General features: G+C 43.4%; 1 protein-coding gene across 5 annotated transcripts in view; it reads right to left on the bottom strand.

Annotated features, from left to right (window-relative positions):
* GALNTL6 (polypeptide N-acetylgalactosaminyltransferase like 6) overlaps window positions 1-13,330 on the bottom strand; it is a 934,158-nt gene that overhangs the window by 130,105 nt on the left and 790,723 nt on the right. For all 5 annotated transcript variants that reach the window (XM_038398387.2, XM_043513416.1, XM_038398385.2 and 2 more), the window contains exons 6-7: window positions 10,666-10,851; window positions 4,214-4,397 (exon numbers count right to left, since the gene is read on the bottom strand). In XM_038398387.2, coding sequence (XP_038254315.1) covers window positions 4,214-4,397; window positions 10,666-10,851 — 370 coding nt within the window. The remainder of the gene's footprint in view (window positions 1-4,213; window positions 4,398-10,665; window positions 10,852-13,330) is intronic.

Here is a 13,330-nt window from a genome sequence, read left to right as displayed (position 1 = left end):
CTTGTTCAAATAATATAGTAGCTGTGCTTTAGTCTTCAGTATTGTGGTCTGCTTTCTGAGGTGCATCACATCTTAGGCTGAGGTGACCTTCCATGCTAAGACACACACTGTGCCAACATCTTCAATAGGAAGAAAAAACAAACCAAAAAAAAAAAAAAGAAAAAACCACCACCACTATTTTCGAATCCATAGCTATTAACTACTGGTATCTTATTTAAAAAGTTGGCAATTTCTCAGTTCATTAAGAATCTGCCCAGATCGGAAACTGTTGGCAAGAAGTACAGCTACTAGAATACCAAGGGCAAAATATTTACCCTAACAAAAACAAAACAAAATAAAATACATACTGCTTACAAAATAGTAGCATGTTGTTGGTTGAATCTGCCTTTAATGTCAGTACACACATACCTAAAGGAAAACGGCTCAACTTCACTGCTACAAAAACTGTCTAGGTCAATTAACTTTCTGATGGTCTAGGCTTGTAATGTTTACCTTGTTTGTCATATGCTATGTATTAAAAGCATCAGATATTTTTAAGCCTGTGCATATAAGTGGGGTAGAAGTTGAATTTTTTCTGCATAAAGAAAAGTAGTACTGGCTTTGAATGACGAAATAATAATCGCTAGTCAAAGCAAAACCATGCTGCTTTTTAGCAATGCTTTTTAGCAATGCTCCATTTTGTTCTTGGAAAGAAAGTACTTCTGAATGGAAGAAATGACCTAGCACAAAATGCCTAGGGTTGCTACCCACGTTCCCTCTAATTTTTGACAGGCCATGTGCGCAAAAAATTTCTTCTGTGCAAATTTTTGTGCGCATGGTGTTTCGCCATGTGCGTGGAGTTTAGGATCTGTGTGTGCGTGCACACGCGCACAGCTTAGAGGGAACAGGTTTTCCCAAGATTGCCCCTTTTTTGAGATAGCTGCTCCAAGAAATATAGAAGTCTTTCCAGGACATTAAAAGTCTTGGTTTTTGTCAGCAGAGTCACCTCTTGAGCAGCTGCTAGTGGGATCTCGTCTTTCTTTTCCTCCTCTGTGGTGCTGCTGCTTGCTCTCCGTCCTTGCTGCTCCATGGCTTTCTGTCAGGAGCCATTAAATAGCCAGTGCTTCCTACCTGACCAATAAGCTGATGGAGAGCAAAAAGAGCTCATGTCAGAAGCTTCACAGTACCCTGTTCCTCACCATGGGGTGGCTGCTTCTGCTCAACAGTGCCCCGCTCCGCCTCCTGGAGCCACCTCCTGTCTCCCACACTGCTGCCCACTTCTGTACTCCCCTTTCCTAGCTCAGAATGGCCCCTCTTTTGTACCTGAGAAGTGGCAGCCCTATGGCTGCCTTATATTCTGCCTCCCAGTTTGTGATGTAAAGTAGTGGTCCCTGGGAAGTTAACAGAAAGACTCCCATTGCCTTTGGTAAACACTGGATCAAACCTGATATTGTCTACTGCAACCAAGAGAACTCAAATCACCTCAGAGGTGCCAAGTACTACAGGCCTGATTAAATCCTTCCTTGCACCTTGTGTAGTCATTTACATCGGTGATGAATGAAGGCAGTCAGTATCAGATGCTACCATTCCGACTGGGTAACATTTTGTGCAAACTTTGCACAGAGCTCTATAACTACACAGGGTGTAAAACCTTGCTTGCACTGGAAATTTGAACCACTTTAACTATACTGGTACAGCATAGTCCCCTAGTGTGGACAGAGTTGTATTGATTTAAAGAAGTTTATACTGGTATAGCTATTTCCATATGGGAAGGAAAATAAGCTGTACTGTTATAAGACACTTTGTACCCATATAACTGTGTCCATACTTGGGCTTGTACCAATATAACTATATTGGCAAAAAAAACAACCATCCCCCGCCAACCATCATGTCTACACTTGGATACTGTGTAGAGTACACACAGCACAAGTATAAATAGCAATGTAGATGGCAAGGCACTGCTTAGGCAAGTAAAGATACACCTGAACCCTAGGATAGGTACCCCACAAAGGCTGTCTATATACCCAAGATGTGCCTCCTATGTCTACACTGCTATTTTTAACAGTGTAGTGTTCTGCTGTCTCCCCACAGACAGAGCCTTTCCCTCACCACAGTCAAAGGCTCTGGCAGTGGGGAAAGGCTCTGGCAATTTTACAGATTACAGCATCTAAAGAAGCTGCCTGTATATGTATGCTATTGTATTTTACTTGTCTTGTGCCTATGTTACAGGTTGTTTTGACATTACTAGACTATGTATATAATGTAGACTGTCGTTGTTTATGATACCTCTTTATAAAAGACATTATACAAAGATAATATTTTTAAAGATAGTGAATAAACACAAGAGTTGTTTTTCACCCAATGCACTTTCTTTTAGTCTTAAATGCACACACCATTTCTTGTCTTTCTTCAGTTACCAGATTTTACCATTGTTTCGGATATAAACTTTTAAAAAACACATTAACTTTTGCAGAAGCAGACTGCATTTTGTTTAAATCGTATATTTTACCATGGAGAACTTTATTCTAACCCATCCCTTTGGAATCCAAAAAAATTCAAAAGTTTATATAGGACTTATAGGTGTCATTACTCTAAGGGTAATATCTGCTATGCAATATTGTAATGCTTATTTTTGCCATTTTATTGACTACAGAAAAACAGTGAAAACTTCCCTTTGACTTGCTAGTATAAAAGCTAGGGTTGCCTGGAGATGCATTAATTATTTCTTTGTTTAGAATAGAACACACAGATTTTAAATGTTTCCCTTTTAATTCTCTTTTTATCTCTCCTTTGAGAGTTGAGTACTGCAAAACATTAGAAAAATGCAAGTGTTACAAAAAATAGCTCTGAACCAGAGCTGGAGGACTGCAACTGGTGGTAGAAGCTATGCGTAAAGGTGGGGCTCAAAACCTGAACTGGACTATTCAAAGTGCTAGGTGACTGCTGGTCTGGAAGCAGGGAATAGGTATATGGCAAGAAAAGATGACTGTCCAAGGGACATAGGAGGAATTGTGGGAAGGCATCGGAGGACTAGTGGCTCTTGAGCATTGTGTTGCAGCACTAGCCTGAATCCACATTACAGAGTAGTCATGTTAGCAGCTAATAAACTGTGGCCACTCTGACACCATTGCACATGAACAAGGGGACTTTGTGTGCAGACAGGCTCAAGATAACTGGAGCAATCTAGTTATAACACAAGTTAACTTTGCAGTGAAGATAAACCAAAGGAATCAGCATCTCTTCCCCCAGGGACAGAACCTGTTAAATCCATGGAAACGGTGCTGCATTCTGCACAAATCAGACCCAATTTTTTAGGTAGTGCTGGGCTTTGAGACCAGAGAAAGTTTTTTTGATGTTTTTAAACTGTGAAAATCTGAATGACAGGTCTAGATACAATGCTGAGTTTCAGTAATGGACAATGAGAGCATCAGAGCAAATCTCATTGCCAGCCCTGCTGGGTTGTGAGCTGCATGACTGATTCTGAAAGTTTAATGAACTAATCCAGGTTTCTCTCTCTGCTGATGAGGATAAATCCCATGTTGTCCTTACCTGACAAGAATAAAATAAAAACAGATCCAGCTTTGTGGAGACTAGTAGGTCATTACTATGAATTATCTGATCCATACAATACCAGGATCTGACATGGTCTTATCAGAGATTATTTACAAATCAACTTGATATTATTCTGCTTTGATAGGACTGTGTTTAAATTATAGCAATACATAGACAGTAGCAATACCATCCATCATAAACAGACCCTTTTCTAGCAGAATGTGGACTCAGCTATTGGTGCAGCTATTGCATTAATCTTCAGCAAAAGAATCAAACTAAAGTATGTTCAGGAAATATTCTGAGGAATAAGAAGAGAATAACTATAGTCACATTTATTTCTTGTCCTCTCTCAACTCTTCTTTCCTGCTAACTACAAGTATGTGTTTCTGTCTTGGCCTCACTCTTACACACAAAGTCCTCTTCCCTGCCCTCCTCCCCCGCATCCTGCTGACACATGCCAGAGGCAAGGAAATTCTGTGCATCCAAGCACACCCTCTGCTATTTCATAACTTATTACATTGACCATTTCTCACTGTTCTGCCATTTGTGGCTTTTTGCTTTTATTACCTTTAATTAGGGCTAATTGGTCTAGAAAGCCTAGGGCTTGGTGTTTCTGTTATCACAGTTACCTTATTTGCTCTCTCTGCCTCTTGCTCCAACTCTTCCCTTTACTGCTACTTACTCAAAGGGGTCACTGGGATCAGATCTCTGGAGCTCTGGAGGAATCGGTATTCTTTTGTAGTACATTTCCCAGTCGAAGGCTCCTCGCATGGCATCCCCCGCCTGTGCCTCATAGCCAAAGTGATTGTGGTCAATGACATCAATCATGGGACACACAATGGTTTTGTGGTTTAGTGCAATCTGGTCTGAAAGATGAAAGCAGAAAATAGGAAATGGCATGTCTAGTCAAGCCATCTATCATATTACTGCATAGCAAATCCCCCAGGTTTTTTGAAGTTTGAAGATTGCCTGCTTAATTCCCTACGGCCCTCAAATCATTTCACTTTTCAAATCTGCATCAGACCTTTATCTAAAGTGGACTTAATGCAGTTGGGCATTGATTAGAAGCAATTATAATTCTTTAAAGCGAGTCACATCCCAGTGAGACCCAGAGAAGTCCAGTCATCTATATCTCTGTCACTTTACTAATCTGGGCTGTCCCCAATCTGTCAACAAAGGAACTAGCCAGCAAATAAAATATAAAAACACTACTTGTTTAGTGTGAGGTCTATACAGTGGAAACTTGAAGAGGAAATGCTTTCCCATTTATTTGTGTTTCAATGTATGAATACTGGACCTTGCAGTAATTCTGCATCTGCTGTTGTGGCATTTTAGTGTGCACCAGTTTCTAATTCAACCACTGAAAATTAAAGGTGAACTCCAAAGCCAAAAGCAACAACATGCAAAAAAGTATTGCTCATTTCTATGAGGAGCGAAGAAGGCTCCAGCATATTCTTTTTTCTCCCTCTCTTTTGAAAAGTGTCAGTGTGAGACTCAACTTCCCACCTTTCCTCATTTGAGGTTTGAAAAAGGGGCAGCTCTGAGATGTCCAGTAGCGTGAAATGGTTACATCGGGAAGTTGTGTTGTCTTTTCAGACTTACACCTCTAACGGTGAAACACAGTAAAAACATGTTAATTATCTCACAAAAATCTCCAGGCCTCCTCCAAAAAGCTGAAATGAGGTTTCCTATTATTAGGATATAATTACTAAAAGTAACAACATGCACTAGTGCGCCAGGTAGTATTGTACTTAATTACCACCACCATGTCAGTTTCAATACCATCTCTTTTCAATGGCAGTCCTGGTAACAATCAACATGGGATTCTGACACTTTGGCCCTGATGCTCTCCTCTAGTTTCACAGATGGAGGGAAGCTAAAGCATATGGGATTGGGCGCATTGGGCAGGTAGAGAGGTGGCTTACTAACATGAGCCTATCCGTTCCAGAAACCTGCAGAAGCCTCTCCCTGAGAACAGATGGCAGGATTGGAACCCTCTGCATCAGAAAAGGGCACAGATAGGCATAGAGAGAACTGGGTTAGAGTGGTGCTCACTCACCTTGGCATCATCTTCCTTCAAACCTGCAATACTGTCAAATGTTGCACTGATCTTTGGAACTCATTCCTCCCTCAAGAGCATTGTAGTGAGATAGCCTGCCCCTCTAAAGCTTAGTGGTCTGCCCCATACAAGTAGCCCTGCCTACCACACCTGGGATGAGGTGTACAGTTTAATTAGTAGAACCAATTGGATAAGGAAGAGCTGATTCTCCTATAAAGAGGAACAGGACACTTCAGAGAATTGGGGGGATGGAGAGAATAGGGAATGAAACATTATAGAGACTGCTAGGAGTGAGTAAGCTCCAGCAGGAAACCCTGAGTCTTCAGGAAAAAAAGACTCCAGGGAGGGGAGGCCTCAGTGTGAAAGACTGAATGAGAGTGAAAGAGTGAATGAGAAAGAGTTGCTGAAGATTTGGGACTTTTGTTTTGGGATAGATTTTGTTATGTTAATAAACTCAGCTCCAAGGAGGGGTGTGTTGCACCAGAGGAAAGTTTGTCTCGTAGTTTCAGGGGCCCTGAGCTGAAGAAAAGTGGGAAAACTGAGGCAGGACTGCTGAAGAGTGATCTCAAGCTATAAGGGCATGCTCAGGAGGCATGCCAGCCCATTGACAGGGCTCTTTCATGGCAGTATGGCTCTTGATGGAACCATATTATTGCGTGTGCGCGTGAGGAAGTACCGATCTGCCGTTCAAATTGATCAGCCTTTTGCAGAAGGGCTGAGAGTAACTGCTCTCTCTCTCACACACAAAGAGGTACTGTAATGACTGCTGAGCTATGGTTGAAATCCAGTGCAACTCCCTTTTCAACTGCTCATAATTCTCTCAAAATTCCTTTTGGTCTGAAAATTTCTGTGCTCAGCTTTTGCACAGAGGCCATTTCTTTTGTAAAGTTTCAACAAAATCTGTTCATTTTTAAATTGTGCATTTAAAAAAAATGCACCAAAAATACCCCAAAACCAAAAAGCGTATGTGCCAGTAATCAGAACATTTCATTTTTGCTATACTGCTCCTGTGGTGAGAGAGAAGTCCTGGTCTATATGAGAACACTGCACTGCTTTAACTAAAGGTACAAGGTGGGTCTTTGTCTCTCTAATGTTCTGGGACCGACATGGCTCCAACTACACTGCATTAATTAAAGGAGTGACTTTGAACCGATCTGGTTAAACCACAGCAAACAAACCTTGTGTGGACACTCATTTCAGTGTAAGAGTGGCTTATTTCTGATTAGTGTAATCGATTAGGAATCAGTTTAAGCTAACCCAAATAAGCCACTCTTATTTTGTATTAAAAGTTTCCATACATGGGCTTGCACCAGTTAAAACACAATTTGACTTAAAATGTTGCAACTTTCTCATGTTATAAAACCCTAAGTGATTATTCTTTTCTTAGCCCTAGTATTTGTGAGGTCTCAACAGAGGAACTGTTCAGAAATAGGGGCAGGGCAGGCTGATAAACACAGAAAGCCTTCACACTAGGACACAGTTGAGTTTGTCTCACTGTCAGGACTTTTCAACATGCTCTGCAGATCCATTCAGACATAATAAGGGCAGCCTTGCTCACCCTGTGGATGCAGCATCAGAGCAGTAAGTGCCAAATGTGCCATCTGCTTCACTAGAGTTTCATCTAGTATCGTTCAAAAAATGCAGGATGCGTTAAAAGAGCTACGAGGTGCTTCCTTCGCTTAAAAACGTACAAATAGGTATTTAGAACCACTGTCAATAGAGGGCCAGATGCTGCTACCATTTAAGCAACTAGAAATTTTTCATTTACTTTAAAGGGAGTAAGACTGGTCCTGAAATGGTTTATTCCTCTCTTTAGGAAGACATAGTGCAGGCTGCCCTTGAAACTTTTTTTTTGTTCATCTTGTGTTTGCTTTGCTTTATTTTCTGTTTCAAGTTCCAAGTCTAATGGGTGATTCTTGGGTAGGGTTGCCAGGCATCCGTTTTTTAACCGGAATGCCCGGTTGAAAAGGGACCCAGTTGGCTCTGCTGACCAGGCCATTGAAAGTCTGGTGGCCGCCTGCAGTGGGACAGACAGGTTGCCTGCATGACTCCCAGAAAAATACTGGCATCTTCCTCTGGCTTGTAGGCTTAGCGGTGGCCATGAAAGCTCCACGTGCTGCTCCCCCGCTCCAGTACTGGCTCCGCAGCTCCCATTGGCTGTGAACTGTGGCCAATGGGAGCTGCAGAGGCAGCCCCTGCACCTAGGACACAGGAAGATGCTGACAACTTCCTGGGAGCTGCCTGAGGTAAGTGCCACCCAGAGCCTGCACCCCCACACACACCTGCCCCAATCTGAAGCCCCCTCCTAAACCCCAAACACCTCATCTCTTGCCCTGCCCCAGAACCCTCACCCCCAGCCCAGGGCCTTCACCCCCTCTCACACACCAATCCCCTTGCCTCAGCCCGGAGCCCCTCCTGCACCCTGAATCCCTGATTTCTAGCCCCACTCCAGAGCCCACACCCCAACCTCCTGCCCCATCCTGGAGCCCCTTCCCACACTCCGAACCCCTTGGCCCCAGCCCAGAGCCCTCTCCTGCACCCCAAGCCCCTCATCTCCAGCTCCACCCCAGAGCCTGCACCCCCAGCTGGTGAAAATGAGCAAGTGTGGGGGAAAGTGAGTGATGGAGGGAGGGGGATGGAGTGAGCAAGGGGGGGCCTTCAGGGAAGGGGTGGGGCAAGGGTGTTCAGTTTTCTGCAAATAGAAAGTTGGCAACTCTATTCTTGGTTTCTGCAAATAGAAAGTTGGCAACCCTATCCTTTGTAATATTTAAAAACCAGACATACCAGCAGTAGTTCTGCAATCTCTCCTTCCCTTCCCATCTCTCCAAAGCCCCTGACCCTTCCCCTAGGGCCCCGCCCCATTCACTCCTCTTTCCCCATCGCTCATTGCTTTTCCCCTCTCCTTTTCTCCCTGCGTGGGCTGGGAGGGACTCGCCTGCAGAGCTGGAGCTGGGACCTGCAGCCACCCGATCAGGTAGGAGGCAGCACTGGCTGAGTAGTGGCTGGTACAGGTGATGACTCAGTGCCTCCCCCCCACCCGCAGTAACTGGACTTTGGGTGTCCGGTCCAGACAGATCTACACCATCAGGTCCCCTTTTCAACTTTCTGGTCAAAAACCGGACACCTGGACATCATAGCCTTAGGTCTCAGTAGGTCAGAAGCCTAAAGATTTTTGCACTAGTTGAGGGATGCACTGAGCAACATCAAGTTAACCCTTAAACCCCAACAGCAGGCAGAAGACTCCCATCTGTGCTAGATAAGGTGAGCACATCCAGTGGTTTCAGCAGTGACCTGAGTGTAGCTTGTGGAAGTCTACTGGTCTCTCTGCTTCACACAACCAGCAGCTTGAATTTTACATGAAGATGGTGGTGCTACTTAATAAAAGATTAATGCTGATGCTATGAATAAGGAAAAGTGTAACTAGGAAATAGACTGGATACATAATTTGGGTACCCTAACAGGGGTACTATTTCAGATTTCAGGGAGGGGGCAACTTTAACTGTGATTCCAAAGGTTACGTAGGCACCTGAAAGTTATTGGGTTTTTTTTTTCAGATAATCAAAAATTATAACTCAAAGGGTGTGTATGTCTCAACTCAAAAGGTTTGAAAACCGCACAGGGTGCAGGCAGGGGGTAGCTAGGAGCTGGGAGGGGTGTAGCTCAGGGTACGGAGAGGGGCTGTGTCCGAGGGAGGCATGCTGCTCTGTGCGCTCAGTCCCTAGTTGGCACAGTGGCAGCAGCTCCGCAAGGCAGGGACTGTGGTGAGGGGCACGCTTTGCTTGCTTGGCTCCACAATGGGTAGGGGAGAGGGGGACACCACAACATCAAGCCCTGTTGGCTCTGTGCAGGAGATTGGGATTCAGGCTCCCGGTTCCAAGCAGCTCTGCCAGCAGCAGTTCTATGTCAGTGGCAAGGGGCAATGCTGTGGATGCAGATGGCAATGGGAGGAGAAGGGGCTGCATCTTCCCCCCTGCTGAGAACTTCACCCAAATATGGTAAAAAAACCAACTCGGGGTCTCCTCCTGCCTTCCCTAAATGGTGCCCCTGTAATTCTAGTCAGAAAGGGCTTATGGGCTTAAATTTTGTGGATTATGTTGGTACTGATCTGACAGGGATATTTAGGGAGACTGGTTATTGGCCTTCTGGGTTATGTTGCGTAGTTCAGAAACAGAACTAGGCATTTTGCTGCTTGAATATGTTTAATCAGCATGTTTTGCCACAAAACCAGTTCCAGCAGCAAAACTCAAGACATCATGACCATTCACTGAGGACAGGCTAAACTGCAATCCTTATGAGAGATGCTTTTACTGAAAAAAAGTTTCTTGTCTGTACTAAAGTAAGGAAGCACTCATCTTTGTCTGAAGGGGTGAGTAGTCAGGTGTGTAGGGAAGGGAGCATTGTTTCCTGACTTAAATCCTAGACTACTTACAACTGTTTCTTCGCATGCTTTGACTAATGGAGCTTCGCTGGTTCCAGCTAGAATCCAGCACAGCAGTCAATAGCAAATCATCCTTTCTGAGCTTCCTATTGTGAATGTAGTTATTGGGTTTAACTCCAAAATCTGGGATATATTTACAACAAAAGCTGATTTAGTGGACCGTGAAAGACTAAGAGGTACAATAGTGCATACCAAACATTCCTTAATGCTCTTAGGTTTACAGTACATTCCTTACTAGTACTAGATTTAGAAGTCTCTTATTAAAAAAAGAAATTAAACTACAGGAGAGCAGAACTATGTTGCAGAAGTTCTACTAGTCATCTCCGGAATAAAGTAGCTCAGATTCCTGTGTTTTGCCAGACAAACAAGCTCTTTCTCATACTGACTTTTTAATTTCCAGGTAACCAGCATATATGTCTGTCCAATTACTGCAGCAAAAATCAGTGGTGTACTGTATATGAAGGTCTAAAAATCTCATGCTGTGTGTGGGATATCAGAATTGTCACAGGCCACCTGTGGTACAGTACTAACCTTTTTATATAGTGCAAGGATCTGCTTATTTTGGGGCACAAGTTTAATTCTTGGAACTATACCATGTGTTCTGACATTAATGGCCAATTAATGTTCAAGCACTTACTAAGCAATGGAGGTAGCCAATTCACGTTGACTTCACAATGGGAGTCCAGGAACGTCAAGACTTCTCCTTTAGCCATCGAGGCTCCCAGCAATCTGGTCCGAATCAGCCCTTCTCGTTTCTTGGTGCGCACAATCCTCACTTTGGCAAAACGGGCCATGTATTCCTCCAACTTCTCTTTCAAGTGTTCTGGAAAGGAGGGGAAAAGGGTAGAGGTATCAGCTGTGGAGGGCCAAACTAAGAATGGGCATGTGCAGATATTACTATAAGCATTCAGCGTCCTTTTATTTTTTGTAATTTCAAATCCTTCAGTATCTGCTGTAAACCCTTTCTGAGGTTCATAAATTGCAAATGATCTTTGTTCTAATACACAGAGGAAACCACTGACATTCTAGACCTTTTACTGCTACTAAACTGCTACTGGCAAGTTGCCATGCACCATATAATCACAGCCATAACAACTGCAGAATGTTCACCCATTCTCTGGTTCCTGCAGCCCAAGGCCAGATGATCATCCTGACATATGGTTTTACAAACAATGCCCTTTCCAAGCGGGCATTCTACTTTTATTAATTATGTAAGAAGATGCATGGAAAGCAATTTTTAAAAATGAAGTGTTAAATCAGCATGACTAAATTATTTTTTATGAGGAGGGCAAATAAACTTGCAAGTGGCAACTGACTAGCAGTTTAAAGCAAATGGATGGCTGACTTGCAAATAAAATTAGCTGTAGAAGTACAATTGATATATTCTGTACTATTCTGTCTGTTTAACCTGACTGTGTATGCATCACATAACAGCACATTTGGAATATATTTTCTTCTAATTAGAAATAAACAATAGAAGTAAAATCATCTCCTACAGTTTTCCCTCACTGTAAATAAATTACTGAAAATACTACAATAGGAAAAATAATCCACTGCCTATGATGAAACACTTCAGTTTGTCATGTTCATTCCTGCTCTGAATAAATTCAGTAACTATTTGGCAGGGAAAGGAGGAGGGAAAAGCTTAGTCTCCGATACTTAGCACTTTTGAAATGTTGTATTCAGGGCCATCTCTAGGGGAATGCGAGGCCCGGGACCAATCAGCCCCCGCTGGCTTGAGGGCCCCACTCTGCATCGGTGGTTGGGCCGGCGGGATGGATCCAGCATGGTGCTGGGCCACCTGCTGCTGCTGGCAGTTGTCGGTGCCTACCATGGGGCTATTGTTGGCCATAGTGCCATGGCGGCTCAGGGCTCCGGTCAGGTCGGGGGACTTGCTGCACCGAAATGCGGGCGGCCGAGCCGGCTGCTGTCTCCCGCTAACTACCAACAACAGGCCAGGCCCTGTGGAAGTGACAGATTCGTCTTCTGGGACCAACTGCGCTGGCCAATCACACCGGCCAATTTGCCCTATCCAAGGGACGGCTCTGGCTGTATTTACTGATGCTAGTGGATACAACCTAATGCACATCAAAAATGACTAAAACATTCTGATTGTTTGTCTTTGTTATGCTGTGGAATTTGGAATTATTCTGGAATGTTGTTGTTCCCAATAGGCTCATGGACTTTGAATCAGGCCCTATATTATTATAGATTGTAGGAAATTTCCATCAACCAGGATTTCTTTGTTTTGATCTGATGCAGATATCAAGGTGGTGGGAGGGGATAGCTCAGTGGTTTGAGCATTGGCCTGCTAAACCCAGGGTTGTGAGTTCAATCCTTGAGGGGGCCATTTAGGGATCTGGGGCAGAAATTGGGGATTAGTCCTGCTTTGAGCAGGGGGTTGGACTAGATGACCTCCTGAGGTCCCTTCCAACCCTGATATTCCCTGAAAAAGGCCTTTTATTCAGCAGTAACCTCAATCTGAGGATGCTTCCTATTGTTTGAAGAAGCCTACACTGACCATGTACAGGCTGGGTAATTGCATGCACAATGGAGCACTTAGATGCACAGTCATCTTCTTTAAGTTCCATTAGCAAGGGAATAAAATTTGCAGAAGCACATTCTCCAGTACATATCTCCTTTAAGCAATTCCTCACCAGGCTTCTATAAAAAAGGATCTATGGATATTTCCATTCTAAACCACTTTTGGGGGTTTATGATATAGCCTTTACAGTTTGCTTTGGGCATGTAGGATTTTAATCTGAAGAATAGTGCTTTACCAGATGTGGTATAAAAAGAGCATTTTTCTTTATTCCTTATGCTCTAAAAACAGGAAAAAACAGGGACTTCTGAAAAATGAATTTTTTCAGGTGTCTTTTTCCTTTGAACCTCTGTTTCTTGGTAACTAGGTCAACTGAATTAACATTGGAATATTGGCTACAACAAGTCCTGATCTTTTTATTTTACCAATTTTTATGCTGGAGAATGCTCTTAGCATTTAACAGCACTACTATCTCAGTTTTGTAACCATACAGCATTCAGATGTCCCTCTTGTTCTTCAATAAGTGTATTTTGTAGCACAGATACAGCGATAGCAGAAGCATTAACAGCAAAAGCAAGTTCCACGGAGCTTCAGTTGGATATAAACATCATTCTTGGCTTTTAGGCACTAAGCCCCACCAGTATTGTCACAATTCAGTGTGGCAAATATGCAGTACCACCTTGTACCACTAGGAGACTCTTGGTGGACTGTGGAGGCTGCAATACACCTGATGACACCAGAGTCCTTCCTACCCTACAGC

Source organism: Dermochelys coriacea, chromosome 4 (genome assembly GCF_009764565.3).
Source record: "Dermochelys coriacea isolate rDerCor1 chromosome 4, rDerCor1.pri.v4, whole genome shotgun sequence".
Classification (NCBI taxonomy): Eukaryota; Metazoa; Chordata; order Testudines; family Dermochelyidae; genus Dermochelys; species Dermochelys coriacea.
The sequence above is the reverse complement of the archived record's forward strand: the minus strand, read 5'-3'. Positions and strand labels throughout refer to the sequence as shown.